At 40.8% G+C, this 27860-nt stretch overlaps 1 protein-coding gene across 3 annotated transcripts; it reads left to right on the top strand.

Moving 5' to 3' along the window:
* On the top strand, positions 1–27211 carry CD99 (CD99 molecule (Xg blood group)). Of its 3 annotated transcripts, none has more exons than XM_026035350.1 (11): positions 1–82; positions 16496–16531; positions 16843–16890; positions 18224–18256; positions 19568–19609; positions 20824–20865; positions 22165–22233; positions 23186–23227; positions 23826–23936; positions 24737–24790; positions 26485–27211. In XM_026035350.1, exons 1-11 carry the CDS (start codon positions 16–18, stop codon positions 26508–26510), a joined length of 570 nt encoding a protein of 189 aa, XP_025891135.1. In that variant the 5' UTR covers positions 1–15; the 3' UTR covers positions 26511–27211. The 3 variants fall into 3 exon arrangements, with proteins under 3 accessions (XP_025891135.1, XP_025891134.1, XP_025891136.1); XM_026035349.1 differs by having other exon boundaries at positions 24734–24790; XM_026035351.1 differs by lacking the exon at positions 20824–20865 and having other exon boundaries at positions 24734–24790.
* Positions 27212–27860: the final 649 nt, after the last annotated feature.

Below are 27860 nucleotides of genomic sequence, written 5' to 3'. Positions count from 1 at the left end.
TGTCCCTGCCTCATCATGGGTTGTCTGTGGGCTGTGGTTCCTCGAGGATCTCCTCTTTGGCATGGAGATGGTCCTTCCAAGAGTGAGTCTCCAGCCACGTTTCCTCAGCAGTCTCTCTTTTTCTCTTTTTGTGCCTCACAGAGTTTCTCCTCAGTTGCCTCCAGTCCCCAGTGGCTGCTGCTCCTTCTTAAATATGTTTGAGTGAGGGTAGTCTGTGTGCTGCTGTGGCTGGTTGAAGTTTTGGTGGATCACAGGTTGCCTGCATTGGTTTCAGAGCTGGTTGTGGCTGCCGCTGTGGCTTCCTCCCACACAGGACACCACTGCTACTGAAACTCTGTCGTGTTGGCCTAGTGCATCCCACTGCTCACTTCTACAAAGCACATGTTGAAGAACTATGTAGAATATAAACCGCTTATAAACCCTACTTTCAATATCATCCCAGTCTTCATGTTCAGTATAAACTCTACCCTTCCTTCCTGCAGAGGAGGCAATGAAGATTAACATAGCAACAGCATATAGGTACTCTCAGTAAGACTTTTTCCTCTAGGAAACAGATTATAGGGTTCAGCATCACTGTCTGAACACGCATGCTTCCCAAGCTCGGGGTCTGTATAGTCTAGGTTGGATTAACATCGTAATAATTGGAACTCTTACTGACCTGACCTAAGGTCTCATGTCTACAAACTCCATAACATGCGCTTGAGGATGTAAAATGAGATTATTTATCACACGTTGGAGCACACATTTCACTATTCCCTTCCCAAAGACCACCCAGTAAGCAAACCCTGCTCTGTGAGCTATAAAGTCTCCTTCCTTAGGGATTTCAACTGCTGGAGAGGGAAGAGACACAAACTTGCTTCCCTGTCCAAGCAGGGTTTACTTTATCACGCATCCAAGACTGGGATACAAGACTTTCTGCGGGGTTGCTGCACAGGTTCCTGGCTATATGTCAGCTAATCCCACTGCTCCCTTGGGCTGACATTCCCTCCCTGCAGCTTTCAGCAAGGCCTTTAGTAAGACTCTGCCCTCTTACCTTTCCGACTCCTGGGGAATTATAGGGAGTGTGATGCACCCACTGTGCTCCATGGTCTTCGGCCCATTCTTGAATATTTTTTACTGAAATGGCTCCTGTTACCTGATTGTAGCCTAAGCTGCATGCTGGGGTGCCAGCAAGTACGTAGCTTGTAGCCACCCTTGTGATATCTCCAGCAGTGTGAGAACGCAGCACTTGCAATGTTGCCACAGGGAAGAGGGCATGTCTGCTTACCAGGCTTCTCCAAATATCCATTTTCCCATCCCATTCTCTGCTTCATCATTCGTGCTTTCTAGTGTGCCAGATGATGCCACAGATCTCTTACTGCCTCCCGACTTGTATTATGGCTTCCCAAGATGATTCCCTGCCCCTGTAGCATGGCCCGTCTCTCCTGATGGCCCAGCAGTTTCACGGACCGTGTGGCTAAGAAGAGACCTCTGTTCTGCCCTTGCCCCAAACTCTGGCGGGTCAGCCTCGCTGCTCGGCCTGGCTGTCGTGTTTCTGAGTTGCTGTCCGGTCTGGGTGTTTACCCGTTAGCGTGGTGCAGCGAGGCCCTCCTTTCTTTGGTGCCTGTTGCACTGCTTGCCCTGCCGCTAGGCTGGTTACCTCACAGCTGCTACTCCCCGCATTCCTCTCCTTCCCACCGTTTCTGCACCAGCTCGGGGATCATCCTGGTGCCTGCTGGTCCATGAGCTGAGAGCAGCCGCTGCTCCTGAGCAAATAAATCCCTGGGCCATTCGCGAGGCTGCTACTTCTGCAAGCTGACTGGAGTCCCTTTATGCTGAGTAGCAGTTCACCAGCTCCTGTTTCCTGCTCTGATGTTATGGGATCCATCGGTAGGCAACATCCACTACAYGTGCACAAAAGTTATTTGTGCTGTTGAGATGTGTCTGCAACCGTATTGCCCCTGCACACCAGAAACCTGCATTTCTCGAGTGTRCCTTTTACTTTGGAGCACTTGATGGCAAATGCAGCACTGAGAAAGATAATGATTACCAGTGACCCATTACTTAGCGATTCTTCTAGAGACATTCCTCCAATTCCTGCATCACCAATATTGTGAAAACAGCCTCTAGAGATAGGTAGCTTTAAAGTTTTGCATATAGCGCCATCATAGATGGCAGGCCACTGTTTCTACCCCAGTGGTAGCCAGTTCTGAGCCTCCCAGGTGAAGGCAGACTCCTTTCTTCRGCCAGAGGGACTGAAAAGGAAGCATTTGCAATAGTGGTCGTATACCACGTGTGTTCTTTGGTTCTGAGCTCGTGCAAGAGCTGCAGCAGGCCTGGAACTGCAGCAGCCAGCGTGGGAGCAACTGCGTTCAGAGCTCTGCTGTCCACTGTTAACTCTCCTCTAGGCTTCTGCACAGACCAGACAGGACTATTGTAAGGCGAAGGTGTTTGAAACCTCCTGCCTTGCTTTTCCAGGGAATTGGTTAATCTTTGAGGTCCRGTGGTCACCCCGCTAGTGCTTTCCGTAAATGCTTACTAAGGGAACAAAAATTGGGTTTGTGCTCTTTGGCACACGCAGTAGTGTTTTGTTTTACACACGCAGTAGTGTTGTGGGGTCCTGCAGCTGTCTGTCTGCTGTGCAAGCCTGTTCCAGAAGCCCAAAGCCTTCATCCTGTCCCTTCTGTCCATCTATAGCGGTGAAGCAGGTTGGTCCCCAGGATGGCAGGGGCAGGCTCTCCCACGTGTTCAGTGCACCCTAGCTTGCAGTGCTAGATCTCCAAAGGGCTTTCCATCCTACTTGAGCATATTCTCTCCTTATATATTCATGAACATCCCAAGTCCCAGGACAGGAACATGCTACAAATCCATTATTTCCTGACATTTCTCAGCACGTTTTTGATACCACTGAATTCTCAGTAGCAGATTGTTAATTGGCTTTCCAATTGGCTTTCCTGCCAATCTTATGGCATGCTCCTTCCAATATGGTACATGTAGGTTACTCCTTGATCAGCAGTGTGTTTCACCAGGCAATCGGACAATGTCAGAAGAGTGATAGCAGTTCTCGGTGCCTGCCCAGAATCAGAGATTTCGGGCTAGAATCAGAGGTTTCAGGCCGTAAAATCAATGGCCACCTTTTCAGGCTGCTCGTTGCTTATAAACATATCAGATATCAGCCCAAGCAATTGCAGTTGACCCCCCTCTTCCCAGCCCTTCAACGTGGATACCTCAGATTTGTGGGATCAACAGGAATGAGCTCAACTCAATGTACCCATCCACTTCCCGACCCAAAGCCGGGCTCTCCGGAGGGGTCCTGGAGCCCTCACCCCAGCATCCGGAGCAGACACGTGGTGAGCCCCAGCACAGCAGCAGCCGCTCCCCAGGGGGTGCAGCCYTTGGCATCTCTCCAGCTACTGCATCGACCTACATCTGCCTTGTCATTTGCCCAGTACGTGGATGTCTCATTGGAGGTCTCTATGTCTCCCTGGAAAAGCATCCATCTTGGAGAAGCATCCACTGCAACAGCAGTGATAGGGAGGCATGGGGTTAATACTGCAAAATTGAGAGTTTGGAAAGTTCCTTGGTATTATAAGGTCAGTTTTTAGTTTGCCTTTTTTTATTAGAATGAGAAGGAAAAAGAAAAGAAATGACATAATCACAGAAATACTGACTTTTCTATATGTATGCAAACTCCCTTCTTGCTGCCAGTAAGAYCATTTTTCAGTTATTGCAGTGCACGAACTTCTAGGCTGTTTTATTCTCCATGTTTGGTGTTACTGAGTTGCCCAGAAAAAACAAAGGACGCAGAAGATTTTCCACAAAGAGTTCCAGAAACTCGTAAGACAGATTCCCGTGACACTTGCAGGAACCTCATTGCTTGCAGTGTAACTGTTTATGAAGGTTTTTGCAGAAGTGCAGTTTTTCCTTTAAAATATGTAGCTCATATCTCAAATGCAGTAATCTTTTAAAATGTCAGGGAAAAAAAATTAAAGTCCATTTAAAATGAAATTTAGTTTAAATTTAAGTCAAATTTCATCAGAAAATACTGTATAACAAATCTTGTTTCCATTTTCTTTTTGCGAATTTCAGTCAGCTATGAACATATACTATAAAAATCAAAGAAATAGCACTCTTATAAGATGAAAAGCTAAGAAGTTACAATGAAGTAACAATTAACTGTGGCTTTTGATTCAGRTCTTCTTTTCTTATAGCTGGAGTTGTGTAAGACTCCTTTTGGATCTCTTGCTTGTTAGAATTTTTTTCAAGACATGTTCAGAAGTGGTGTATGTAAAATATCTTCMAGACTGTTTTGACTTGGAGCCAAGGAGTTTTAGTCAAGGTAAAAACAACCATTTTTCTTTTGGTACTAGCAGTTGTTCTTTGGTCAATCAGATACGTATTAGGTTTGAAAATCTTTTCCTAAAATAGACTTCTTCTGATTTTATTCCTGTCATTTTCCTGGATAAAATTCAGTCTTCTCAGATTTTAATTGTAAAATTGTAGGCTAATTTTCTTTTGCTTAACCACAAAAAAATGTTGATTGCATTTTTTCTGTTTGTGAAGAAATCCAKTATTTTAAAGGAAAAATAAAGAAGCGAGGACATTCATTAGACTCTGATATTTCCAAGTCTGATTATATTCTGCAATGTCAGTAGTGTCACTAGGTTAAAATTCTCCACTACAAAAATACTATACCCTGGCCTTTTCAGCCTGGAAAAAAAAATAATGAAATTGCAGTGTTTATGTACCTGATTTACCATCAACTGTTTCTCCRCAATGGTTTGGAATAAAATACTGATTGTGTGTAAAGAGGGGAAAGGATAGTCTTGATAGTAGTAGACTGATGTGCGTTAAAAATAAGTGAGGCAGAATGTGAAGGCTGAGATAGTTTTTATTAGACCTGCTGCTATTGTTGGACGAAACAGCTGTGGGAGCACTCAAGTCCTTGTTAAAATTGAAAGCGAGAAGCCTCATGATGAGATTTGGAGGAAGGATTTAGAGAAGCCTATGTGTAAAGTCTATGTAAGCTTGCCTTTTTCTGTATCCTATCTGTATCTTTCACTCTTTTGTTTCTTCCCTCACCTCTGGCTAGATGTGCCTGTTTGCATTCTCTCTTTCATGACAGAAATTTCCTCCTGCTTCTTTGCTTCTCTACACATCCTTGAGGCTAATCATGTTGTGCTTCTGTCCCAAATTCATTATGTTTCAGCAACTCTTCCTTGCCCTCACCCTCCCTAAGTGCTGCAAGTAGTTATGCAGACATGACATCTTTGGATCAGCACTGTCCGTATTTGTGTCTTCCCCAGCAACTTGGCACTCTGACTTATAACCATCTTTAAAAAAAAAAAATCCAACTTTTCTTTTTGCTCTTCTTGCTTTCTAGAAGGGCCATCTCTTTTGCTGTCTTTATTAAGCAGAGATGTGGACCTGACTTTTTTTCCTATAAAACACTTCAGTCAAGGGCTGTGATTGTGAAACTTGTGTTTGTAGTGAGCTGACAACTTCTTTGCATCCAAACCTCTCTGTCTCCTTCTTCCTCCCCTTGTCTGATTTCTTCCAGTCGTTTCCCTCAAATGTTCCTACTACACCCTTGTCACGTTTTCCACTGCCAGTCCTTTCGTCAGGCTTTCACAAACAGCTTTCACACAGAATCACAGAATGGTTGAAGTTGGAAGTGACCTCTGSAGATCATCTAGTCCAACCTTCCTGCTCCAGCAGGGACACCCAGAGCATGGGGCAACAGGGCGGCATCCAGGCGGGTTTGGAAGATCTCCAGAGAAGGAGACTCCACAACCTCCCTGAGCAGCCTGTTCCAGGGCTCTGTCACCCTCACAGTAAAAAAGTTCCTCCTCACCTGGAGGTGGAACTTCCTGTGTTGCAACTTGCACCCATTTCCCTTCACCCTGTCACTGGCCACCACTAAGAGCTTGGCCTGTTCCTCCCTACGTTCACCCTTCAGGTGCTTATACATGTTAATCATATTCCCTCTCAGCCTTCTCTTCTCCAAGCTAAACAGGCCCAACTCACTCAGTCTCTCCTCATACGAGAGATGCTCCAGTCTCCTAATCATCTTCGTTGCCCTCCGCTGGATCTTCTCTAGAAGCTCCAAGCTTCCGGGGAGCCCAGAAGTGCATACAGTATTCCAGGTGCAGCCTCACCAGAGCTGAGGAGAGGGGCAGGATCYCCTCCCTTGACCTGCTGGCAACACTCCTCCTGATGCAGCCAGGAGCCCATTGGCCTTCTTGGCCACAAGGGCACACTGCTGCCTCATGGTTAACTTGGTGTCAACCAGGACTCCCAGATCCATCTCTGCAGAGCTGCTCTCCAGCAGGTCAACCCCTGATCTGTCCTGGTGCCTGGGGTTATTCCTCCCCAGATGCAGGACGCTGCGCTTGTCCTTGTTGAACCTCATGAGGTTCCTCTCTGCCCAACTCTCCAKCCTGTCCAGGTCCCTCTGGATGGCAGCACAGCCCTCYGGAGTGTYGGCCACTCCACCCAGCTTCGTATCATCTGCAGACTTGCTCAGGGCGCCCTCTGTGCCCTCGTCCAGGTCATTRATGAACAAATTGACCAGCACCGGGCCCAGTACTTACCCCTGGGGKACACCATTGGCCGTAGGCCTCCAACTGGACTCGGTCCCATTTATTACCACCCTCTGAGCTCTGCTATACAGCCAGTTCTCGATCCACCTCACTGTACACTCATCCAGTCCACTCTCCCGGAGCTTTCTCACGAGGSTATTATGGGAGATGGTGTTGAAGGCCTTGCTGAAGTCAAGGTAGGCAACATCCATGGTTCCCCCATCGTCCGTCTGGCCAGCCATCCCATCATAGAAGAGTGAAGGCTTTAAGTCTTCATCATGCAACTGTTACCTGTTCTAGGGACACTTGTGTTTGCTTCTGTTGTTTTCCTTTGTTCTACAAAATACGTATATTTACAGTGTAAGCTGAAGTCTGGTGTACCTAATCACCTGCAAGTGATAATACTAGCACATAAAATCCAATATGTATTAAAAAGTTAATATAGAAACAGAATGGAGACGGTGAAACTATTTTACATGCAGGATGGACTCTGAAAGTTCTTGATAAATGTTTTTGTCTAAGTATAGCAGAATGGAAGTACTTTCTGAAGGTGCACTTGGATCTGAAATCTCAAAGGCTTCCATGTGAATGTTCTCCATATGTTTTACTTAAATATTCAAATGCATCAGACCTGCTGTATCCCAAGACTGTAGTCTTAGTACAGAAGGAAGGGTTTATCTTGTTATTCTTCAGTAAGTTGTTATTCTTCAAATAACAACTGTGAAGGATAGAAAGTAATAGCCAAACTTTTTTGAAAGGGGGAAGGCAGACACCTCCTCTGATGARGATGATGCGCCAGCTCTACGGCCTGCTCTGAATCTGTGGTGGCCACTTTGCTGGATTCTGACAAGTGTGCTTAGTTTGTCTGCCTGCTTTGGGTAACTAAAACTAGCATGTTGACTGTGTGCATGTATAGTGTCCCTCAGAAATACAAATGCTAATTTGTGTACACAATGCAGCATTAGTTGAAGTAGAGAAATGAGCTTTCTCTTCCAATGTTTCCCTTCATCTGGGGAAACAGGCTGTYGTCACGTTACGCATCTTGTAGCTGATGCTAGTCCTGTGTGTTTGCAAACACATGCTGGTATGGTGCGACAGAGAATACAAATTGCACCAAGGCCCATCTCTGTTGTCAGTTGATGCAAAATAACCTAGACTAACTTCTAAATAATAAATATTGGCTGGAGGAAATATATCACTGGTGCCATTTAAAACACTTTAATATTTGAAGATGAAGTTTGAGCACAAGTAGTAGGTTTTGTTATACAAAATAAACTGGTTGTCTGGTGCCAGAACTGATTCACTTTCAGAGCAGTGGATGAAATTATGAGCTGAGTCATTTTTTGCAATGACTTGTTTAGGTGGCTGTATTTTCTCCCGCCCACCCAAGACACTCTAATTCTAAATATGACATCTTTCTCCTCTGTCTTCCAGYAAAGTCTCTGATAGGTGTTTCTTAGTGTGCAGATTACTTGAAAAATCTTTTTAGCCATAGCTGAGAGAGTCATAGTGAAGCAGAGACTAGAAAAGCAAAGTCATTGTTACTGTTAACATTTATGACTAGTAAGCATTTCAATGTACTGCTGTAAATATGAGACTGTTTTTGCCTTAGCTCTGTCCAAAGTACAGATGGATAAATGCGTATTTCAGCTAAATTTTATTTAAAAAAAAAAAGCAACTAAATGAAATGTAAGATCTGATTATCATTTAATATCATCATAACGTTTCTGCAAGAGCCCACTGGAGGTGCAGTACATAAGCTAGTAGGTATAAACAAACAAGTTCCTGTCTGGCTTCTTTACATAGTGGTTGCTGAAATTCTCCAGTAACTTGTTTGGTGGAGACTATTGCCTTAATCACTTCATAGGTATATAAAGTTTTCTAATAAGCACTGAAGTGAGCCAATAAATAAATAAAATTAAATAAAAAAACCCTTCAACTTGCAACTTTTGAAATCTAAGCTCAGAATCACAAAACTGCTTGGGAACTCCCTTTTTCTGTATAAGACTGGGAATTGTATTTAGGTATACAGTTTTCCATGCAAAGAAAGAGTGCTATTATTTCAATAGAAGTATTATTTGCAAATTTTTAATGATCCAATAGCATTGTTACTAGATGTCATTTTAATTTACTTTCAGAAGAACTAATGGTTTTATTAAATTATATGATGCTGAAGAGATAGCAGCTTGCTTGGATCTCATAGTTTCAAATTTGAAGCTCACCTTTTGATTAACCTTGGTAATTTTTATAGTTTATTAAACTATTGATTTTGGGGGAAGCTGTGATGTGGGTTGTTATCTCAGTGAGTCTTGATACCTCATGAATCTTGTAAGGACACTGAAGGTCAGACTTGAATGCGTGTCCTCTGCCAGCCCCACCRTCTCTTCTGTGGCCTGTCTTATTGCCATCAATTTGGCTCTGACTCCACAATTTTTCAAAATCCAGGTTTGACAGCTTGTGAGGTGCCCTTTGTTTTGAAGGACACGCTTCAGAGTTAGACATTCCCTGGTTCCTGAAACATCAGCCGAAGAGGGGAAGGTTTTGGCGAAAAAATATTGAATCTCTTAYTAGACTTACAAGCAGAAACCCTTGAGAGGTAGTGTGATTCATGAATGTGGAAGAAGGCGCCTGACTTACTGACTCTCACTCTTTAAGTGATAAATTGAGCCTGAGGTAAGTGTGCAGGGGATTATGGAAGCACTTATTGCCAGGGTCCATGAGCGGTTACTGTGAGGCCTGTCAGCCTTGTGGAAGCTTAAAGGTCTGTCTATTGAGCAGGTTAAATTCCGGAGCTGTGGACTGTGAGGAACACATGCTTTAGGGATTTTGATTTCCTCGACTTAGAAAAAAAAATCCTTATCTGTTGTGTCTTTAACCATTGAACGGCAAGTTTGAATTTCAAAGGTAGCCAAGGGGAGGTCAGTGCGCAGGGCTCACTTGATCTTGATAAGRTTTGAGTGCAGGGTTTGCCAAGAGGGCTTCTGAGCTCCCAGCTGTCCAACGAGCCTCTGAAGGCAGAAACCAATGGAAAGCGTGAGAGCTTCAGCCCCATGTGTGTGGTCTGCGGTATCCCTGGAGGGAAAGTGCTGGCCCCGCGCGCCCGCGGCCTGCGCGTGGGTGCAGGCTGCAGAGCGGCCTTGCCCGCCGCAGGGGTGGCCTAAGCAAGTGCTGCTCTAGAAGCCAGAGAGGGCAAAACCTGTGTCCGCTGACCGCCTCCATGGGCTCGTGTGTCCCGTTGTCCCTGTGGGACCAGCAGAGCCCCAGGGCCTTGGGGAGCTGCTCTTAGTTACACCTGGAGGTGCTGCTGGAGCCCCACTCCCCTCGGCTCCCTGAATTGTATCATTGAAGTCTTTTTGATATAACTCGTAAGAGCAGCTGAAAGTTTCCTTGTGCCTTGCACTTGGGAGTAGGAGTACCAGCACGCAGGCTGTAAATAATGCTGAGCAGTGTTTCATCAAAGATCTGCAGCGTCTGTCAAGAGCACCTTGCAGCTGAAGGTAGACGAAACCAGTTTCTGTCAGCTGCTCGTATTTTACCTTAGTCTCTATATTTAAACAAGATTGTAATACTTTATTAAAACACTAATTTCAGTAAATCATTTATGTTGAGTATAATCAAGTACTTAGGTGAAATAACAATAAACATATTGATGAAATAGCAATAAACATATTAAAAAAAAACATTTGCTGTCTTGAACCTTGACTTGGCCCTCATGAAATCAAAGTCGAGAAGAAATAAGCAAAAATAAAATAAATCTCTCCAAATATTTTTGCTTGCTGCTGTATGATTTTAGTACTTTCATGAAAGTGCTCTAAGTTCCAGAATTTTCCTATCCATGTTGATTAAGGAAAATAAAAACTTTGTGCAAAACCATATTTCTCTCTGGCCCTGTCCTACCCCAGCCTCACAAGTCTCACAAAAGCCGCTCTACTGGATACCTGGGTTAGTGTTTGCCAAATGGGGTTGTAACTAGAAAAATAGGGACTCTTGTTTCGAGGGAATGTGGTCACATCAGTTCTGGACATGCAGAATTTATGAGCAGTAGGAAAGCTTTGGTATAGAACTATTCACTGTGTATGTTGTGATTATGACACTGACTACTGACTACTCAGCTCTGGTGAGGCCGCACCTGGAGTACTGTGTGCAGTTCTGGGCACCCCAGTATAGGAGGGACGTGGAGCTTCTCGAGAGGGTCCAGAGAAGGGCAACCAGGATAATTAAGGGAATGGAACATCTCTCGTATGAAGAGAGGCTGAGTGAGCTGGGCCTGTTTTCTCTGGAGAAGAGATGGCTCAGAGGGGATATGATTAATATGTATAAGTTCAGGAAGGGAGAATGCAGGGAGGAAGGGGACAGGCTGTTCTCACTGGTGGCCAGCGATAGGACGAGGGGTAATGGCCACAARCTGAAGCACAAGAAGTTCCGTCTCCAGGTGAGGAGCAACTTCTTTCCTGTGAGGGTGACAGAGCAGTGGAACAGGCTGCCCAGGGAGGTTGTGGAGTCTCCTWCTCTGGAGGTCTTCAAAACCSGCCTGGATGCCACCCTGTGCCACATGCTGTAGGTGTGCCTGCTTGAGCASGAAGGTTGGACTAGATGATCTGTAGAGGTCCCTTCCAACCTTAAATATTCTGTGAATCTGTGAATATGAGTCCTTAGGCCTTTTGCAACTATTTCACAGTTCTCTTTTACCCATTTTATTTTCTGGATAAGCAAATCAGTATTTTACTGGATTGTTGCTGCTGTGATCGTTCTGTAGCTTTGTGATTTACAGTCTTTCTGCTTTCCGTTGATATAGAGCTAAATATATTCTCTTCCTGTGCTTTTACTTCAAATGGTCTTTGAGACACTCAGTTAATGGTCAGAGCCCCTTGGTACTTGCTTACCTTCCACTGTTCACAGGGGCAACAAACTTTAAGTGCACAGAAAACTTCTACACAAGGAAAAGTCCCCAAACTGTGCTTAAATTTAAGTCTTTTATCTCACAGTTAATGTTTTGTCATTTTCTGTTAAAATAAGTCACCTCAAAATGTTGGAATAGAATAAGCTTGATGATAAAATTTTAAAGAAAGCTTTCCCTAAAAAGTACTTATGCAACTAGAAATAGTGGGTTGCAGTAATAAATTGGATTTGGCAAGATCTGCCTTCCCCTGCAGTATATCTTATGTAGTTCATAGAGAAATAACTAGAAACTGAGAAAAGCAGAGAAAGATTTTTGACTTTAAATCAAAATGTAACCTGGTAGTATTTTTTCCTTGTTTATCAAGTATATTAAATAAAACTGTCATTTGAGGGCAGAAGTAATACTTAGTAATTCAAAAGATTAAAATAAATCACAGACTATCTCTAATTTGTCTTCAAGCAGTCAACCTGAAAGGGAAAAATAGAATAATTGCCCTACTTTTTATATACCGTGTTTTCCAGATTGGTTCAAATAAAGTGATTTTTCTTCAGTGAAGCTTTTAGGAGATTGTACAAAATCAAATTTGGTAGTAGTTTGAATAGTCTTGCACATCTTTTAGGAAAGGAAATAAGTATTTCTTGGTTGCACTAAAAGCTTTGCTGACTTTTTTTTTCCTTTTTTTTTTTCCTTCAGTCAGATACACTGGTGAACTCTTCAGATGTACAAAAAGTAAAGACTCCCTAGTTGTTTAAAAATAGAATWAAAAAATAGCTTTTTGTCAGATTAAGAGCTGTTGTTTGTTATTGGACCATACTAATTTTTAGGTAAGCGGAGACTTTATTCTTTTGAACAGAACTTTGCGCAGAGCTTTTTATTTTTCCACTGCTCTGCATGCCTGGTAGAAGCTAAACTTGAAATACTGATAGGTGGGTACTTACAGAGGAAGAGCATTTGAAACCGACCACGTGAGATTCGATTTCGTGCGACGTGAGGCAGAGCTAAATATAAGCAGTTGCTTGGCAATGGCAGCAAACATCCCGTCGGTGCTGCCGCCAAGGAGGGATGTTGCCTGCAAAGCTCAGCCCRGGCCGAGGTGACTCGACCAGTTTCCACTACCTTCATCCACCCACAGTGAACGTAAATGAACCGTTCATTCACCTTCCGATTTCTCCATTTAAAACCTACAGAGGGCAGTTCTTGCAGACAAGTATGGGAAGCAAAAGTGCTCATCACTCACATTATTGTCATTAARTCGCTTCTCTTAATTTTGCCTGCATAAGGCATTTTGCAGAATAACTGGMAGGATGTGAATTGAACCGTCAGAGTCTATTACAGCTGACTAACGCTAATGGGGCAAAAACTGATTTGGAGTCAAGTGCTGGTCAGCTTAAATAGGATTTATGGAAACTCAGAGGTTTTGCTCTTCTCTTTCAAGTGTTTCTTTAGGAACTCTTAAGTGTTGGGCCTTCCTGCTTTCTCTAGTTTCAGTCATGGTTAAGTGTTGAATATTCTACTTCTATTTTCAGCCCAGCAAAAGAGAAGGAGTAGGAGACGCTGGTATATAAAACCCAGTTTGCCTCCTGGGAGTCGGAGAAGYTGCTTTCAGCCTGTTTTCCCCAGAGTTTATGCTGTTGTGGCTGCCAGCATTCCTGTCCTCTTAGACAGTTGCCAAAATTCCCCAGAATTCTACAGAGACGAGAGGCCTCATTAGTAACAACTATTTTTTTCCCCCCGCTCTGGTGAAAATGAGCATCTAGGCAGAGGGAAAGACCAGAAGTAATTAGCTGCTGAAGGAATGGCAGGTATAACAGTACCAATATTTTAAGAAAACAAAATTCAAGGAGAAAGTTGCTCAAGTAACAGTTATGTTTATGGTGACTCATTGCAGCTCTGTTTTCTTGGTGTGTTGCCATATTTACAGCCAATGGAGGAACTCCCCTAATGCAAAGCTCATGTCAGCTTTTGTAGAGGTTTGTAAATATGACTAATACCATAGCAGACTAATATCTGTAMGAGCATAACGGGTTGCTGCAAGGGACTTCTCTTTCCGTAGTTAGATGGTTCTCTTGAATAGCTTTTAGCTCCTCGGATTACAGGTTATTGTAGTGGAATGCAGGTGCTGCACAATACATATTGTTGTAATGAGGTTCACAGGTTAGATTTTTCCTTCACCTGTTATTGATGTAAAATTATATTTTTGAAAAGCTTGACATTGGTTGCATGGAATGAAAAATTGTGGTTGCAGATTGTCAAGTAATTCTAGATGATACAGGATGAATTTTTCTTTATTAAGTAGCATTGCCTTCTCAAAGCAGATTCTGTGTGAAATTARCCATCAGCAGTGTCTTCCTAGATGATTTCTGCAGGAACATGGCATGCAGAAACAATCCCTTAGAATAAGTGTCATAAATATTCACTTTTTCATACTGCTTTCTTCCTCTTGAGAGAAATTATTGCAGTTGAAACCACCGGGGATTCTCAAACTRCTTTCCATCGTGCCAATGGGACATTCTTGCAGTAGCTTCTTTSCTGTTCCAAATAAAATTTGGGCTGCAGCAAAGCATAATGCTGAATGTGCATGCTTGTTGCTGAACATGTCTGCTTGTTCCTTCCCTYTTTCCATCCTTCTAGAAAGGAGTATTTCTCTTCAAACGTGCCTGCCAGCTCATTGATCTGCTCTATCTTTAAGCTTACTGCAGATGTTGTTAACAGATGGCATTAACAGATGGAGATGCTCTGCCCTCTGCTCGCCTCTCTGGTGGTGTGTTTTTAGAGTAAAAACCTGCCTCTTCAACAGGTTCTTCTGTTGCYCTTCTTAGACTAGCGAATATCTGCGCAGATCCTGCCTTGGGCATTCCTTCTGGGAGAAGTGTTGTCGGAAAGATGTATGAGGAAAACTTGAGAGGGAAAAAAAAAACGCCCCAAAAAACAAAACCGTAATTCAGATCTAAGGAACAACTGTATAAATGCATTTTAAGATTTCCCTCTTCTGAATGTTTTAATCTTTTTCTTGCCTGTTAATATGGAAATTACTTGGTGTAGCCTGAAGAGGTCGACTGGTGAGATGACCTCTCACCAGTGAGAGAACTTCAACAGAGGTAATTGAGATATGGATCCAGCAACTACCCTTTTTATCGAAGTTTTTGAGATGTTATTGCAGGATGATGTAGGTTTCAATTGAATGACTTGCAAATATTTTGCATTCTGTGAAACAAATTTTCTTGTGCTAAGCATCTAAAAGCGCTCATGGTCTCTATCCTCARCAAAGAAAACCCATAAAAATGCCTTCTTGCTATCTACCCAGGGTATTTAACTAATGACCTAATCATTCTGTGCTCATGCAGCTTGATAAAGCCATGATTGCTGATGCCTTTTCCTGTGCCTTCATGGGAAGCGAGTCACTGCCTCGGCCTCATCACTTGGCTGTGAGCAAAGTAGTGGTTGATTCAAGTGTTGTAATGTTGCAGCATGGGCTAAGCAGAAGCCTACTCTTCCAGATTTTGGACTCAAGATTAATTTGAAGGATATTTCAGAAAATTGGAAGCTTTCTTGAAGTATTCTTTTTTTCCACTTGTCATTCTTTACATCTACATTGAAATAAAATAAAAATCCTAGTTATGTTTCTGCTCTGGAGGAAAAAGAAACAAAAACAAATGTTGGAAGTGCAATTTTCTGAGAAGGAAAGAGATTTCAGTGTCGACCTCAGCTAAGACGAAACATTTTATCATCCATGTATATGAGCATCGCCCATTCCTGGAATTAGACTCAAGACTTACCTTTGTCATGACTGCGCCTGTTATGTATGTGACAAGATTATTCTGCTTGTGGTTGCTTTTTTTGTTGTCATTATTTTTCTATTTTCCTCTTCAGACTTGACATTGATTAGTTGTGAAGGACGTCGTGAAGCTGCTTCTGTAGCTCCCTTCTTAGAGGAAAAGTGGGAAACATGAGGGCTTTGTATGTGTATCTTATGTGTCAAGATAGCTGTGTTTAGAATTAAATTTTCATCTGACTGGCTAGATATTGAGTAGGCTTGAAATTCTGGCAGCCTTTTTGGATGAGGAGCAGCATATTTGTGTCTTTATACAGAATGGCTGGTTTTACCCATAAGCTTCAGTGAAAGTAGGAATGGTGAACTGACAGAAGTATCCCAAGCAGGTGGTGTCTGTTTAGCTTACAGTCCCTTGCTGCTGAGATCATGGTACTGTAACTRTTCATGCTATGACATTCATGCTATGAAACCACTGTGTATCATGAATTTATTGGGCCATCCTGTTGTAATTGGCTTGGGTGARCAGGGGTAGCTTTACCAGTTGACCTAACATAATAAGAGAAAAAAAGGTTTTTTGCAAGATCTAAAATGGAAACTTAATCTTCCTGGAATGAAGAAGCCATAGTGGAGATAGTGCACTTAGGTGTCCTTTAGGAAGTTCAAGAGCCTGCCCAAGATCACTTATACTAGTAGTTAACCACTAAACTTTGCTAAACTTTGTGAGGGGAGAAGGTAAGTCTTAAAACTATGAAAATTTATTTTTAATGCAAAGATTATATACAGTTTGTGATGATAAAACTTTCATGCTAGCTTCTGTGCTCTGAGGCGCAGTTGGATCTAGTGAATCCCTGTGAACTGGGGCTGTGCTCCTGCTCATTTGTAGTTGAGCAGAAGAAAGACTTGGAAACATTATGCAAACAAAGATGTTTAAAATGCATACATTAACAATGGTAAGAATAAAGAAAGAAAGCATTTCACTGGCAATATGAATATATGTTCTGTCTCGTTGGATGTTTCCTGTAAAGTCATTTTTTAGCTCTTTTTTTTTTTTTTTTTCCCTAAAGAGTTGGGTGTGAGAGGGGAGATTATCTGGAGATGCAGAGGATATCTGAGTGAAAACGTCATTCTGGGAAATGATGTTACATTCAGAAAAGGAAACGTTCCTCTAAGAAGATGACAAACATGTTTATGATTGTAATCAATGCTTATTTGAAACAGGAAAGAACAATGTTCTTACTGTGGTGGTGTTTTCATTTTTTATAGGTAACATAGATGACTTCAACTTAGAAGATGCTCTGGGCAAGTATTACACTCTTGTAAATTTTGGGGACTGTGGGGGAGTAGTGGCTACTCTTTTGACTTATTTGACTATTTGTTTCTGAATATTACAAGACCTAGTATGGCACCTTCCCGACATACCATTTGTTTAAACTTCAGTGGGACAATTCAACTATTTGTATGTCGAAGTGTTGAGCATGTAGAACTGAGATTTGTCTTGGGGAAGACTCAGGACTTGCTGTTAAGTGGGAGAAAAAAAAATYTTGGTGTTAAATTTGGCCTCCAGGTGTCTTCTTACAGTGTACTTATACTTTTATTTCCCTAACTGACAGAACCTACAAAGAAACCTTCTGTGCCCCAGAAGCCAGCAGTTTCTGATGGTGAGCTCTAGTTGCTTGCTAATGTTACTTTCTGTAAATCAAATGTAATTGTTCATGCAGATTTGAGAGCTTGCATCTTTCAATTTACTGCCACATTACATTGTGATATTTCTGTAAAGTGGAATGATTCTGTAGTCATGAAAAGATTTCTGCTTTTTGAGATCTTTTGCTTGTGTTTTCAAAAAGTTATTCTGTGGTTTCACTAGCTCACTGACCCTTCGAAAATCCCTTCTGTTGTGTTTCAGTCTTCATGTTTTGAGCTTGCTTATCTTGAGTTGGGCCTGAGGATGATCCATGATCATCAAAAGTTTGGTGGATAATCCCTAGCAACACTGTGATGCTCTATTACTGGCTACTGTTTAATGAGCATCCCAGAATCCCAGAATGGTTGAGGTTGGAAGGGACCTCTAGAGATCATCTAGATCAATCCCCTTGCTGAAGCAGGGACACCCAGAGCACAGGGCACAGGGTGACATCCAGGAGGATTTGGAAGATCTCCGGAGAAGGAGACTCCACAACCTTCCTGGGCAGCCTGTTCCAGGGCTCTGTCACCCTCACAGGAGGGAAGTTCTTCCTTATATGGAGATGGAACTGCCTGTGTTTCAATTTACACTCATTGCCTCCTGTCCTGTCACTGGCTACCACTGAGAAGAGTTTAGTCTCTTCCTCCCTACATTCATCTTTCAGATAATTATACATATTGATAAGACCCCCTCAGTATTCTTTAGACTAAACAGGCTCAGCTCACTTAGTCTTTTCCTGATGAGGTAGATGTTTCAGTCACTTAATCATCTTTGTTGCTCTCCGCACACAGTACTCCAGGTGCGGCCTCACCAGAGCTGAGGAGAGGGGCAGGATCCCCTCCCTTGACCTGCTGGCAACACTCCTCCTGATGCAGCCAGGAGCCCATTGGCCTTCTTGGCCACGAGGGCACACTGCTCACTCATGGTTAACTTGGTGTCAACCAGGACTCCTAGGTCCCTCTCCGTGGAGCTGCTCTCCAGCAGGTCGACCCCTAATCTGTACTGGTACCTGGGATTATTCCTCCCCACGTGCAGGACCCTGCACTTGTCCTTATTGAACCTCATAAGGTTCCTCTCTGCCCAGCTCTCCAGCCTGTCCAGGTCCCTCTGGATGGCAGCACAGCCCTCTGGAGTGTTGGCCACTCCACCCAGCTTCATATCGTCCACAAACTTGCTCAGGGTGCCCAAGAACTGTGTGTTCTTGGTGAAATAATGTTCTTGGTGAAAACATTGTGAGATGTGTTTTGTGTAGAAATAGTCTAAAACTATTTCAGTTCTCATATTGCACTTAAAATTTTTCTTCTTTGTAGATTACTTTAACCTGGAAGATGCCCTTTCTCCTGGTACGTATACTTTCCTAGATAATGTGCAGTGGTACTTGGTGCAATGAGCACTGAGTTAATTAAGGTAGCAAACAACAGTKAGAAATAATTGCACCTCGGTAATGTTTATATGCCTTCATTTCAAGGGTCTGGATCACAAAAGTATTTTGCATATCTTTTTTATCCAAGTCCTACTTCCACTTCAGTGTTTCATTGCTGTAGCTTCACTAGATGGCACTAATTCCATAAACCATTACTTACAGAGACAGTTTTTGAGTATGAACACTACCTTCCCAGGAAGTTATTTTACTTGCCTGAGGAAACCTTAATCATTTGAAATAATTTGAGGATATGTGCTCTTTTTGATGTCTTTCAGCTTAGTAGTGTAAGGAGCAACAGAAACTGTAGAAACCCTTTGAAGTTTTGTCTCTTTTAAAGCAGTTGGTTTCCAAATGCTGAAATTCTTGAGAACAGAATTGACTAGTTCAGAAACTGTTGAGTCGTTGAGTCAGGTGATTAAGGTAAGTGAAGGGAGACCATCCTTGAGGGGATGCCAAACCTAACTTGGAATTGTGCTGTGGAGATGCCTGCTTTTCTACCTTGAATAGGCAGAAGAGCCTAAGGAGAACAGATCAAACTTGTGCTAGGGCTAGGAGAAGACAAGGTCGGGTAACATCAAGAAATAGCGTTTAGAAGCAGTGAGGGACTAAATTGGTTAGTTGTTGGTAAAGGTACAGGTGTAGAAAAATTATGCTGATGATTTATTTTGAAAAGTGCAACCAATACTGTGAGCAAACAGTTTAGAGAGGTTTAATAAGAGTTCTTAAATGGCAAGCTAAATGAAATGGTATTTGGGGGAACATATTTTGTAGTTTTACAAGGTGGATCTTATTCTTTTCTGTTGTTTTAGTGTTTTAGGGCTTTTTTTTGATAGTGATTTAGTTTATAAGTAGTGATAGTAGATTTATAAGAGGAAACAAACAAGCAATCAATTCCTGATAGATTTTTTTTTTTTTGAAGTTTAACCTTTGAAATCAGACTGGTAAATGGTAGGTAAAAATTAGTGAAATGTACTGTATATATTCAGGTATAACAAGATATAACAAGTTGGCATAGCAGAAACACTGTTAATATCAATATAAAGCACAGTTTGACCTAAAGTTAAACCTAAATTAACCAAGCAAAATACAGCATTGGCTTGCAGAAGGAATGGAATATGAGGTGAGAAAGATAGATAGCGTTTTTTAGGTCAGATAGTCTTGCAAAGCTGTTCTTTTGGTCTCTTAGTAATATAAACTTTGGTCACTTTATTCTGCCTCCATTTGTCTATAGTTGACCCCAGCCAAGATCTACCTGCACATCCTGGAGACACTGGTAAGACTGTCCTAACAAGAATTTCTGAACACTAGAGAAGTATTTCTTTGTAGTAGTCCAATTAAGATTTCCTAATCTATTTCAAAGTAAATGTATAGTTTGCTTTTTTTGGGAAGACTTTAAAAGTTCAGTGTGCCCTGGCTATGATACTGACCTAAAATACAGTTTCAACTGAAGGTTTAAAGGAAATTTCACTTCATCATGTATCTTGAGATGTCTTTTCACTGAATGATAAAGCAACATTATTTTTATTGAAGTTGACAACGTTGATGATTCAGGTCTGTATGTTGGCAGTTTGGCAAGAGGAGCAATGATAATGGTGGTGTTTCTTATTGATCCTGTGGTCATCAGACCTTTAGATAAAACCTTGATGGTAAAGCCATCAATGATTTTTCCTGCTATGCTAAGGATGATTTTTGTTTTGCTTTTTAAATTGAGATATGCAAGTGGTATTTGCATATCTGTATCTGTACACTACTGCATTTTTAATATTTCCAGATCAGAATTAGTTTGAAGTGCTGTGTTCTGGATTAAATTGTCTTAGTTGTTACTGACTTCTTCAGATGGACTTTTCCTGGACAAAGGTTGCTGTAACCTTTCAGTTTCTTTCACCTTTCCATGTTCTTTTGGAACAGAAACTTGGAACTTAGCAGGAATAGGTAGCATTGGCTGGGTCCTGCACTGTGTTTTGATCTGCAGAGGTTCCTGTTTGAGGGAGTTGAGCAAATTCCATACTGACAGTAAAGGATTTACAGAACTTTTGTCTTATTTGCTAGAAGAATTGCAAAGGTAGTTTGCAGTAGGTTAAAGGTAGTTTAGTCTAACTAAATAAGGCTGGGATTTAAGGACAAGATAATTGGTTCCATGGGTAATACAGCTGAGGATTTATTTGTAGTTCTTCTCCACTGAATATTTTTCTATGGTGGCGGGAATTTTGATTAAATCAGACTTCACATGTGTGCTACCCTCATGATGTAGAGTAATGAGCACTTAAGGCTAAAGTCGACATTAGTATGGGCAGTGCTTTGGAAAGAGAAAATTTGAGAGCCAGAAAACTTAGAATTATATGGATGCAAATATATCCATTACGTAAATTTTTAAGATAAATTTGCATTAGCAGGTGGCTTCTTGTTTTGCATGATCCATTGAGGAGAAAGTTGTGAAAGCACTGTTGTGTAGAAATGCTAAAACTAAAGCTTTTGTTCGTTTTGCAGGACGAAAGGACTTAGATCCGAAGGGTGATGGAAAACCTGGGGGTAAATGCACAGATTTCTATTTATGGTGTCTGCATGTCTTAAAGATCCTAAAACATGTGAAGTCTGTTTTTTGAACAAAAATTCAAAAAATCAGTGACTTTCATCTTTACAAGCTGAATCTCTTCTAGTCTTGCTAAAGAAGAAACTACCCATGACTTGTCTTCTTAAAACATCTTGATCTTAAAGGGTTGTTATTTTATATTTTTTTAAGGCCCCAAATTAAGAAATAGATTATTTTCCTATTTGAAAAGTAGGCTTAAAATACATATCTTTCCCTGCCTGTTGGGCTTTTAAGGTTCTTCTCTGTCTTTGCCTAACTTCCAACAAAGCAAACGCAGAGAGCTGTAGTTATGATGCCATTATCCAGGAATGTGGTGGTTAGAGTCGTTTCCTGGAATGCGAGTCCTGGTTTCTTGTGCCTTCCCCTACTTGATTTGCAGCAGATACTTGAATTCAGGTCTTTGATGTGCAGTGCTTATACTGCACAACTAAAGCATCCTTTAATGTGATGCTTCTAGCTTATAATAATGTAATAGAATAGTAAAACTCAGCAATGTAATAGTATAACAAAACTCATATAGTGTTTGAAACACTATTGCTTTGCTTGAACTGAACATTCTCTTATTGAAGGAGGAAAACTCCAAGTACCATGAGACAGTGGAAAAGGAGAGGAACTGGTTTAATGTCCTGCAGTAAATCAAAGGAGGGAATTAAACAGAATCACAGAATGGTTAAAACTGGAAGGGATCTCTAGAGATCATGTAGTCTAACCTGTGTCTTTTTCCATTTCCCAAGCAAATGCTTCAGCCCCTGGACTGTAGCACGCTAAACTCCKTCTAGCTATGATGTTGCACATGTTGCAGGTTGTGTTGCACATGTTCTGAGTTGTGACTCAGAAACCTGGCTCGGGAGAAGCATTCACAGCTGTAGCCTTGAACAGAAATGTGCTCTCTCTGTTCATGTCCTTTCTCTGCTTTAGCAAGAGAATGAGACTTGGGACATTTCAGTAAAGTAGCCTGCAAAGGTTAATGCTTGTTAAGTCTGTGCTAGTACAGTATAAATCCTGCTCTTGGAGACCAGTCTGTTTAGTTGTTCAGGAAACCCAAAGTCAGCAATGCTGGTAAACCTGCAGTGTGGTAGTGCTGAGCTGAAGAGACTTGGGAGGCTTCGGAAGTTGAATATGACACTGACCTAAAACACTTTGAGAGTCAACTGAACGAAAAATTTACAGTATGTGTCCTGAGATGCCTTTTCACTGAAGTTAGAACATGTAAACCAATTTTATTTTTATTTCTGTAGGCAACTTTGATGATTCCGATCTCTATGACGGCAGTTTACCAAGAGGACGAGATGGTGGTGGCAGCAATGGTAATACTGATGCTACCATCTTACTGATCCTGTGTCTGTCAGACCTCTTGATAAAAGCTTGATTGTGAACAGATTAACATGTCTAACTTGTAAGGCCTTTGCTTCTCTATCTGAAACATTGGAACATAGTTTGCAGTTCAAAAGTAACATGTTTTCTGTCTCTGTCAAAAAAGGCAGATGACTAAGAAGTAAAGCTGATCCTGGAGCCATCAGTGATTCTTCCTGCTGTGCCAAGAATGATTTTTGKTTTGCTTTCTAAATTGAGATATGCAGGTGGTACTTATTTCAAAATCCACCATACAAACAGCTTTGTAAGTGATCCAGGCGTTCTTTTTGGATCTTCTTCAGAGTACTCTCTGTTGCTTATAGGACGTGGTTAGGATGGGCCTTCAACGTGGAGGGATTGGCCCTCCATCTTGTGTCTCACAAGGGGCATAGGATATTCCTGCAGTGAGAAATCAAAACCATGTTGGAGCTTAGCAACATCACCAGCATCATTCTGATCGACCTGCTGTGTGTAAATATTATGGTGCAGCACAGTGTGAGTGTGACTGTTGGAACTGCAGATTTAGCCTCATTAGTACYGGTCTGCACAGTCGGTTACACTGCGTGCACTCCTGCAGCAATAGCAGCAGTACTACTAATAATACAAGTAGGCAACTTGATTAAATCAGATTTCACACACGTGCTGCCCTTGTTGTAGGACTGCTGAGCACTTGAGGCTGAGCTGGCATTGGTATGAGTTATGCTTCCAAAAAGAAAATTAGAATGCCAGGAGAGCTTAGAGCTTATAATTACATATGCATGTAATTATATCCATTATATATATATTTTTAATAAATTTAAATAAATTTAGCAAGTGACTTCTTGTTTTGCATGATCCAATGACAAAAAGTTGTGAAAGCACTGTTCTTCAGAAATGGAAAAACTAAAGCTTTTGTTCATTTTGCAGGACAAAATGATGCAAATCTGAATAATGGTGGAGAATCTGAGGGTAAATTCATGGATTTCTGTTTATGTATGGTGTCTACAACTCTTAAAGATACTAAAACATCTGAAGCTTTTTTTAAAAAAAAAAAAACAAGATTTAGAAATGGTTGTCTGCATTGYTAATATTCTAATAGTATGCTTATTGCTGGCAACTTGTGCTTCAGCTTTTTGAATTTTATGCAATCTAGAGTGCTTAYCTTCAGGCTCTGCTTTCAGAACTGTTTTAAGATCTTCATATTTCAAATAACTCACAGCTGATAACATGAGTTGATGATAACATCTCAGAGATGCTGGTGCAGTGATTGCATACAGCATGCTGCAAGTTGGAGCTGGCTGTAAAAGGGTAACATTGTCTTAATCATTAGTGTAACTTACACTAAACTAAAAGGAAAGTTTCCAGTTACTTAACAATAAACATTATGAAGAAATGATTATAAAATGAGAGGATTTATTTTCATTATCCTTAAAGATAGGATAAAGTTGATCACTACACTTATTATCTGTTTTTTATTTTATAAGTATTCTGGAGCTTTACTTTGAGACAATTCAAGTCTGACATCACTTTCAGTGCTAAAAAATAAATGTAAACTTCTTCTTTTCAGCTTCGCAGGGAGCGATTGCTGGAATTATAAGTGCTGTGGCTGCTACTGTAATTGGAGCAGTATCTAGCTTCATTGCTTACCAGAAGAAGAAACTGTGTTTCAAACAAAGCGGTAAGATTTCTAAAGTATTTCTTTTCACTTTTTATAGAACTGTTCTCTTTGTTTATTTTATTTTACATGGGACCTCAAAATGTATTTTATAAGTCACATAATTTTAGTAGCAAATTGATATTCACATGGAATAACCTCTTTTACTAATTAAATAATAATAAAAAGAAAAAGACTTGRGATTGTCCAGCCCAAAATTTAGACCTTCAGAACCAGACTGATTTAAGTCTCTATGTTCATTAAAAACCACGTCCTGCTAGAAACTGAGCAGGAGCGACTGCAGGAGGATTTACTTTTCCTGGAGAATAACATGTCATTTCTATATTTAAAATCTTCAGTTTATGTTTTATAAAATTGCCTGCATACCAACTATGACAACTACCAGGATATCCATCCCCAAATGATCATTATTCTGTAGCAGTCTTGCCTGCTGTCCACTTCTTTTTCCCATAAGTATGATGTGTTTTGGATCAGAGAACTTAGAGTACTGTGACTAATAGGTGGGCTATAAGCTTTGTTTATGTGTAAACCTTTCCAGTCTTCCTGAGTGGTTGGAGAAGGGAGAGCATAGAGCAGCACATCCAGACAGACATTGACATCTGTGAACTGACATCAGTGAAAACTGACATGCATGCTGTCTACGATGCATGACGAAATTATGTAGGCARTAGCAGGGAAACATCTAGGTTGAGTAGCCCTGTTTTTGTCAGTTCTGTTCCTTCTCTCCTACTAGATTATCTAGGCTAATCAACAACTTTCAAGTGAAGAGAATGCGTATATTAAATATCTTTTTTTCTCAGCAGATCAAGAGAATGTGAATATGGAAAGTCATCGTGGAGCACAATCTGAGCCACCTGGTAAGAGAATAATCTAGATTGAAGAGCAATATTTTTGGTGGTGATCCTACTAAGTTTACTTTAATGTCAATAAAGCCAGTGGAGAAAATGCACCATATCTTTTTCTTAAACAAAACTTGTAAACTGAGTTTGTCAACTGAATCAAGATTTCAGTTCTGATTATTTGGACATTATTCTGTGATTTTTCTTCTTTGACCACATGGGTTTATAATCCTAAGAGGCCCTGAAATACAGGAACTTAGAGAAGGAAAATAGGAATTTTCTTTGTGCAAGTTTTATTAAAGACAAGAACACAAGACTCCTCATTTAGTGTGATACATAACTGTAGTTAGTTGACAGGTGTTTTATTAGTGTGTGCTGAGTCTCACAGGAATCTGATATTGCTTGGTCATAAACCCATACAGAACTCTGCAAGAATGCACATTAAGAAAAGGTTAACAGTGTTTGAACGAAGATAAAACTTATTGGAGGCAAGGAAGACTGAACTTGGTGAACTTACTAGCATATATTKTAACATGTTCTCTGTTCACAACAGAGGCAACACTCAATTCACGATTCTTTTATGAAATTATCAAATAACATCTTTCTACAGTTGTTATAGCAGAAGAAMGAGTTCTAAAACAAACAAAMAAAAMMCAACCTCATTCTTGCTAGTTTAGAGCAGCTATGACTGTCTMGGGTASTGAGCTGGTAGAACAGCTGATGGAACTGTGGGAAAGCCATAGATATCTTTGGAGAATTTCTGAAACAAAATAGGTAAAAACTTTGCTTTCTAGACTTYGTGATTGCTAAAAAGGGGAGAAGCAAAGCCACATCATGCTGAAGTTTTCTGACCGTGATAGACATGAGCATAACCTCAATGCAGCCGTGTGACAGCGAAGCAAGCACGAGAGGTTCAAAGACTCTACCAAAGACAGATAACACATTTGCTGCATTCAGGATATGCTAAACTTTTTGGCTGCAGTTTTCATCAGAATTCCCAACCAGATGATGCAGACTTTAATTTTAACTAATAAAGTCAAGCCTGATATGTTACATTAACTAATTATTCCTCCCTACCTATTGAAGTGTTGCATTCCAAATTTCATATCTATACTATATTTTTCAGGCAGACATGAGCATGTTTTGAGTCAAGAAATGGGTGTAAACTATAGTCAGCGTGTTGCTGCTCTTGATCKAAGTTTTGGGAGTCAGGTGTCTACATATGACTTTGTAGCAGYGATGAAGTTGTGTAGCATGTGTTGCCTCAGTGAGATGGCATGACACAACAAGCTTGTGTTAATTTTTAAAATTGTATAKAGACTTTTCTTGGACTTCCTGAAAGTGTGGCTAACCCTCACTAGGATATTCTTTCAGTAATATACTATTTTCATCAGATATACAGCCGATATGCAACTTAACTTTTGCTTTTGCAAAAKGGGAAAGGCATCTCTGAAACTGCACGTTGAGCTATACAAACAGCAAGCATATATAGCTAGATACATCTAGTAGGATGAAGTTATTTGAGCAAGAATTCTAGAAGGTAATATCCCTTGTTAGGCAAGACACGTGCTAAGCAGGATTAAGCCTCTGCCTACCTGAATTAACCTCTCAGTTCCAAATACTACTGTTCTGTCAATATATATTGTATTGGGTGAATTCTTACAATACTTACTAAGATACTATAATTATCTTAATGTCTTTTCCCATTTTAGTACAGCGCACGCTTCTGGAGAACTAAATCAAGGAAAAAATGATGAAGAACAGACCATTAAAACTGGATAGAGAGCTCACTTTCTGCCTTAAAAAAAGAAAAAAAAAAGAAAAAGGAAAAAAAAAGGAAACCAAAAAGTATAATATAAACAACAGAGTCTGAAGATCAGTCCTTATTTGAAGCACCTATGGGAGTGTTGCTTAAAAGACCTGAGTAGTTCTGTATGGTTAGCCCTGTGAAGCAGTATTGCACACTAATATTGGCCTTAATGACAGGAGTGTAGAAATATGTTGTGCCTTGACATTCTTTCCTTTACTCCCATGACCTTTGGGTGTGCCTCAAGTGCATTCAGTATGTTTAACTTTGCCTGATCTCTCCAAAAACAGTAAGTAGTTAATGTTCTGTTATGCCATTGCTTTTAGGAAATGCAAGCATTTTTTTTTAATATCCTGTATGAAAGGAATGTACCAAAATGTACCAAGACTTTCTTACATCTTTATTTAAAAKTAAAGAATGTTTTGTTTTTTATTTTATTTTTTAATCAAAAACAACCCCAAAACAACTTGGTAAATGCAGTGGACACCTGAAAGCAAAATATTACCTAGGGAAGAATGTGGATTCATCGGATAATAYAGTTCACTGTGTGTGAATAGGATAATGGATCTTAGTGGGTTGCCGTTGATATGATCTGTGTAGCTGCCTGGATCAGCCACTAAGCAAAATAATATTTGTTTTTCATTATATAAAAGACAAGATTTTGGAGTTTTGTCTTTGCATTTTTTTTCATTGCGTCTGGCTGGTACAGATTCAGAACATCCAAATTAGCATATATAGATCCTTCAGCCTTTCTGGCACTTCTTCCTGCTTAGCATGTGCTGAGTTGGTTGGATGTGGAAAAATACTAGCCAAACAAATGTGGGGAAAAAGAAAGATTTACAAACTAGAAAAATAACTGAATTTTGTACATCTTGTGAGATTGATACTTGGCAGTTGTCTGAGCGGTCGTGAATGAAGTACTGGGGAGTGGGGATTAGCATCTTCAGACCAGAAGCTTAGCAGAAAATAAATTGATAGTTCGAATGCGGAAGGTTTATAATGTATGAGCTGAGAAGGCAGAAGCAGCACTGCAGCTCAGAAGGACATAATGCCAAGAGTGACGGGAAGAACCCAGCCTCACTCCACAAGCATCCACTGGACAGCATAAACAACAAATGTGTGATGAGTACTTTTGGACTTGTGAAGGATTGCCTTGAGGAAGAAAGGAGCCATGGTTGTATCCTCAATGAAATCACCTAGGAGCTTTGCTGTGCCTAAAGTTTCCAGGATCTGCAGAAACATGGGAAACTGCTCACCTATATTAGTTAAAGGACTAAGTCT

The sequence above is a fragment of the Nothoprocta perdicaria genome, unplaced genomic scaffold (assembly GCF_003342845.1).
Source record: "Nothoprocta perdicaria isolate Ctin4 unplaced genomic scaffold, notPer1 scaffold_159, whole genome shotgun sequence".
NCBI classification, from domain to species: domain Eukaryota; kingdom Metazoa; phylum Chordata; class Aves; order Tinamiformes; family Tinamidae; genus Nothoprocta; species Nothoprocta perdicaria.
The sequence above is the reverse complement of the archived record's forward strand: the minus strand, read 5'-3'. Positions and strand labels throughout refer to the sequence as shown.